This window comes from Melozone crissalis, unplaced genomic scaffold (genome assembly GCF_028551555.1).
Source record: "Melozone crissalis strain CALT ecotype California unplaced genomic scaffold, PUWL_Pcris_2 ptg000043l_1, whole genome shotgun sequence".
NCBI lineage: Eukaryota > Metazoa > Chordata > Aves > Passeriformes > Passerellidae > Melozone > Melozone crissalis.
In genome coordinates, this window is record NW_026535821.1 from 1,971,063 (window position 1) to 1,975,543 (window position 4,481).

At 47.6% G+C, this 4,481-nt stretch overlaps 1 protein-coding gene across 1 annotated transcript; it reads left to right on the plus strand.

Moving 5' to 3' along the window:
* The first annotated feature begins 3,295 nt into the window (after nucleotides 1–3,295).
* LOC128942808 (olfactory receptor 14C36-like) lies at nucleotides 3,296–4,228 on the plus strand. Its single transcript, XM_054285461.1, has one exon. It carries the CDS (start codon nucleotides 3,296–3,298, stop codon nucleotides 4,226–4,228), a length of 933 nt encoding a protein of 310 aa, XP_054141436.1.
* Nucleotides 4,229–4,481: the final 253 nt, after the last annotated feature.

Here is a 4,481-nt window from a genome sequence, read left to right on the forward strand (position 1 = left end):
AAAAGGAGGAAAAAATGGGAAAATGAGTGAAATCGGGAAACAAAAGGGGGGAAAATGGGAAAAACCCAGGGAAAATGGGGGGGAAATGGGTGAAAACAGGGAAAATTTGATAAAAACACAAGGAAAAATGGTGAAAAAACACAGGAAAATGGGAAAATTATGAAACAAAGGGAAAAAAAGGAGTGAAATCAGGAAAAAAGTATTTTGGTAGGGCAGCTAAAGACCATAGGAAGGGTTTACTTTGTTTTAATGGCCTAATGAGGGCCATGTTTACAGCACATCTTAACTTCCTATGATTTAAAATGCATTATGACCATGTTGCTGTCACCTACAGAATACACCCTGTGGGAAGGGGGATGGAAGTGTTTACTAAATCAATTAATATCAACCTATGCTAATAATGAGGCAAAGGCAGAATTGACAATCAACCATCTAGCTGGAGAAGGACAACACAGCCTAGGAGATGATCAAGCAGCAGGTATGCCCAGAGAAGTATGGGATGATATCAAAGAGATGGCTTTGCAAGCTTTAATCCAGGTATCGGATGGTAGCACCCTCAATTTGGACGACCTTGGGTGGCTGCAGCTAAAGCTTTAGGACAACTAGACCATCTTGGGTGCCTGTTAAGTAAGCAAACCAATGCTACCTCCCTCACATTGAGTGGCCTGCTCTCAGACATAGGGACCATCAGACATGCCACCTTGCAGAACAGCGATAGAGTTTTTACTCTGGGCACGTGGGCATGGCTGTTTACACTCTGAGGGCATGTATTATATGAACCTCTTCAGCCACAGTGAGTCAATCCAAAACAGCATTCAGGTACTGAAGGGTTGAAGAATCTTCAAGTGGAAAACAAAGACTGAGTCAATAAACTCTTCCAATCCAAGGGACTAAAGGGTTGGATGATATCTAGCTGAAACAGGAGTATAAATTCTCTTAGTTGTTGTTGTATTGTATTGTTAATTGTCCCATGTTTTTTTGGATCCTTCTAGAAAATCTTACAAAATTCTTTCAGTTCCATCTTTGTTGTAAAACAGAAAGAAGGAAGATTCCCAACACAGGCTTCTCATGGACTCCTTGCAGGAGAGAATTGGAGGTCAGGATGGCACAAAAACCTCTCAGAGACTCAGTGTGGGAAGTAAACACCTTAAAAGTAACTAAAAGCATTCTTAAATCCATAAAGTACCTTAAAAACCTTGAGTATCTCAAGACATTAATGGGCACCACTGAGTGTCAGTACAAAGCTCTCGAGGGACTTGTTAAAGCAGATAATTGGGGCTGTGATTGCACAAATCTCTCACAGAGTCTGTATCAAAATGGAAATTAAAATTAAAAAAAATTAAAAAAACTGAAGCACCTTGAAGTAGTAATGAGCCCCAGTGAGTGTTGTTACTGATAAAACCTCTCCAGGGACTAATTACAGCAGAGAATTGGAGGGCATGATTGAAAAAAACTCTCAGAAATTCAAGGCCAAAGCAAAACCCAAAGTCCTTTGAAAAACCTTCAGTCCCTGGGAGCATTAAGAAGCCCCCAGAGCCATTCCTGAGCAAGGCTCCCCAGGGACTCCTTCCAGCAGATCCTTGAGGCCACTGGGATGTGGGCTAGGGGGGGATGCTGAGGGCAGGACAAGGGGCTGACAGTGCCCAGCCTGGCTGGGGCTGTGCCAGGAGGCCCCAGGGCCTCAGGACAAGGTGTCTTCTCACAGCCCTTGGTGGCACAGACCCTGCTGTGCCCCAGGGCACCAAGACTTGGATTCTCTTTGTCCCCACCTGTCATCACTGCCTGCAGTTCTCTGCTCTGCCTGGGGCCCGGGGACACTTTCTCAGTGGTGTTCCTCAGTGGGACCCATTAAAAGTCCAAGAAACTTTGGAGTTGGATTCTGCCTTGGAAGTCTGGAGAGGTTTCTTCAGCTGCCTCTCAGGGACTGATGTTCAGGGCCTGAGCACAAAGCCCCAGAGGCTCATTAAAGTCCTTGTGCTGTGTCTGTGCTGCTGAGCTGGGCTGGGCTCCTGGCACAGAAGCAGCTCCTGGTAACCAAGAAGAGCTTCAAAAGCACATTTCTCCTGATGAGCAGCTCTTCTGCCAGCCCAGCAGGGCTGGGGCACTGCCTGCAGCCACGCTGGGCACAGCACAGAGGCACAGAGAGCTTCAATCAGTCAGGGCTGGGAAGGTGCTGAGAAGTGCCTGGCGCAGAATCACTGCCAGCCCTTGGCACAGGAACCTCTGGCTGCAGGACAATGCAGCTGCAGCTCCTGGGGTGATCTCCTGAAGCTGGAACATCCCAACGCCTAGAGACTCTGTGAGTACAACTCTGAGTATTTGTGGTGCAGGGGACTTGAAATGCTCATGAAGCTCTGACATGCTGAGGGGTTCTGATCAGTTCAGTCATAGAATATTTCCAAATCAAGGATTTTGATAAATATAAGGAAACTTTCTAAGACTTTGTATTCAGTTTCCTACTAGTAGAGAATGTCGGGAAGGGAGGGTTATATATTAAAGGTAGTATAAATTATCAGTTATTATTTTGTCCATGCCTGAGACATCCAAACTGTTCCTTTCACTGATCAATAGGTCCACAGAAGATCCCTAATGTGCTTTCAGTCACACCGCCCATGGACAGCACCAGCATCACCTTTGCTGGAGCCATCAGGCTCAGTCTGAGCTGTCCTTTCTCCAAGCTGCAAACAGAACCTTCCCCCAGCCAGTGCCCTGCAAACAGGGAGGGTTATGTCCAGCTAAGGAGACTGCACAGAGATTTGGGGTCTGTGAGTGCTGCCAGGGAGAGATCAGGCACAGGGAAGCACCTGCAGGAGGAAAATCTCCAGGAAGCAGAGAGATGATCAGTGAAATTAGACACGTGAGTCCTTGGCTACAAATGTGGAGCTTGGCTGTACTGGATCAATCTGCTCTAAGCAGTACCTGGTGACATTTTAGGGGAATCATGGGAAGGTGATCACCCTCCACTGGGGAGAGATTAAAGCCCAATGAATCTCTGAACAGGTCAGAATGAAAGACCAACTCCCCTCAGTCTCCACTCATCATCTTGACCCAGGGAACTCACTCTGTTCTCCCTGAGGGCAGCAGAAATGCTGAGGGTTTGATATGCAAAAATATCAGCAGAGACATGGAGGGAGCTCAAAAAGAAAACGTCACAACTCTTCAACACTGAAGCCTGTGTCTGTGTGTAACACAGGAGTGTATATGGGAAATGGCATTGATTTTTATTACAGTTATCTCCTCTAATTCTTCACTGTCCTTTTATCCATGAACAGGTCCCTATGGCCAGCCACAGGAAATGTCCAACAGCAGCACCATCAGCCACTTCCTCCTGCTGGCATTGGCAGACACGCGGCAGCTGCAGCTCCTGCACTTCTGCCTCTTGCTGGGCATCTCCCTGGCTGCCCTCCTGGGCAATGGCCTCATCATCAGCGCCGTAGCCTGCGGCCACCACCTGCACATGCCCATGTTCTTCTTCCTGCTCAACCTGGCCCTCAGCGACCTGGGCTCCATCTGCACCACTGTCCCCAAAGCCATGCACAATTCCCTCTGGGACACCAGGGACATCTCCTACACAGGATGTGCCACACAGCTCTTTTTTTGTGTGTTCTTCATTTCAGCAGAGTTTTATCTCCTGACCATCATGTGCTACGACCGCTACGTGTCCATCTGCAAACCCCTGCACTACGGGACCCTCCTGGGCAGCAGAGCGTGTGCCCACATGGCAGCAGCTGCCTGGGCCAGTGCCTTTCTCTATTCACTGCTGCACACAGCCAATATATTTTCCCTGCCCCTTTTCAATGGCAATGCCTTGGATCAGTTCTTCTGTGAAATCCCACAGATCCTCAAGCTCTCCTGCTCCAAATCCTATCTCAGGGAACTTGGGCTTCTTACAGTTAGTGTCTGTTTTATATTTGGCTGTTTTGTGTTTATTGTTTTCTCCTATGTGCAGATCTTCAGGGCTGTGCTGAGGATCCCCTCTGAGCAGGGACGACACAAAGCCTTTTCCACATGCCTCCCTCACCTGGCTGTTGTTTCCCTGTTTGTCAGCACTGTAGCAGTTGCCTATCAGAAGCCCCCCTCCATGTCCTCCCCATCCCTGGATCTGGCCCTGTCAGTTCTGTACTCGGTGGTTACTCCAGCCCTGAACCCCCTCATCTACAGCCTGAGGAACCAGGAGCTCAAGGCTGCAGTGTGGAGACTGATGACTGGATGCTTTCAGGAACATTAAACTGCTGGCCAGTTCCTGCAAATCACTTGTAATAAAAATCATCTTAGATACTTCTTGTTGGTTTCATTTTTGAAGTTCCTTTTCTTTGTTTTGTTTTATAATTAATATCTACAAATAAATGTCATTGTTTGTGCACTTCTAATTTTGTTTCTCTCCACCTTCCCTGTGGCCACAGACTGTGTCAAGGAGGGGGTGTGCTCTTGGTGGCTTTAAGGAACTAAAGGATCTCCCAGATCTGCCGCAGAGTTTTCTG

Bases quoted from the DNA above. Each gene is read 5' to 3' on its own strand.
- LOC128942808 (XM_054285461.1), top strand. From the start codon at position 3,296: ATGTCCAACAGCAGCACCATCAGCCACTTCCTCCTGCTGGCATTGGCA.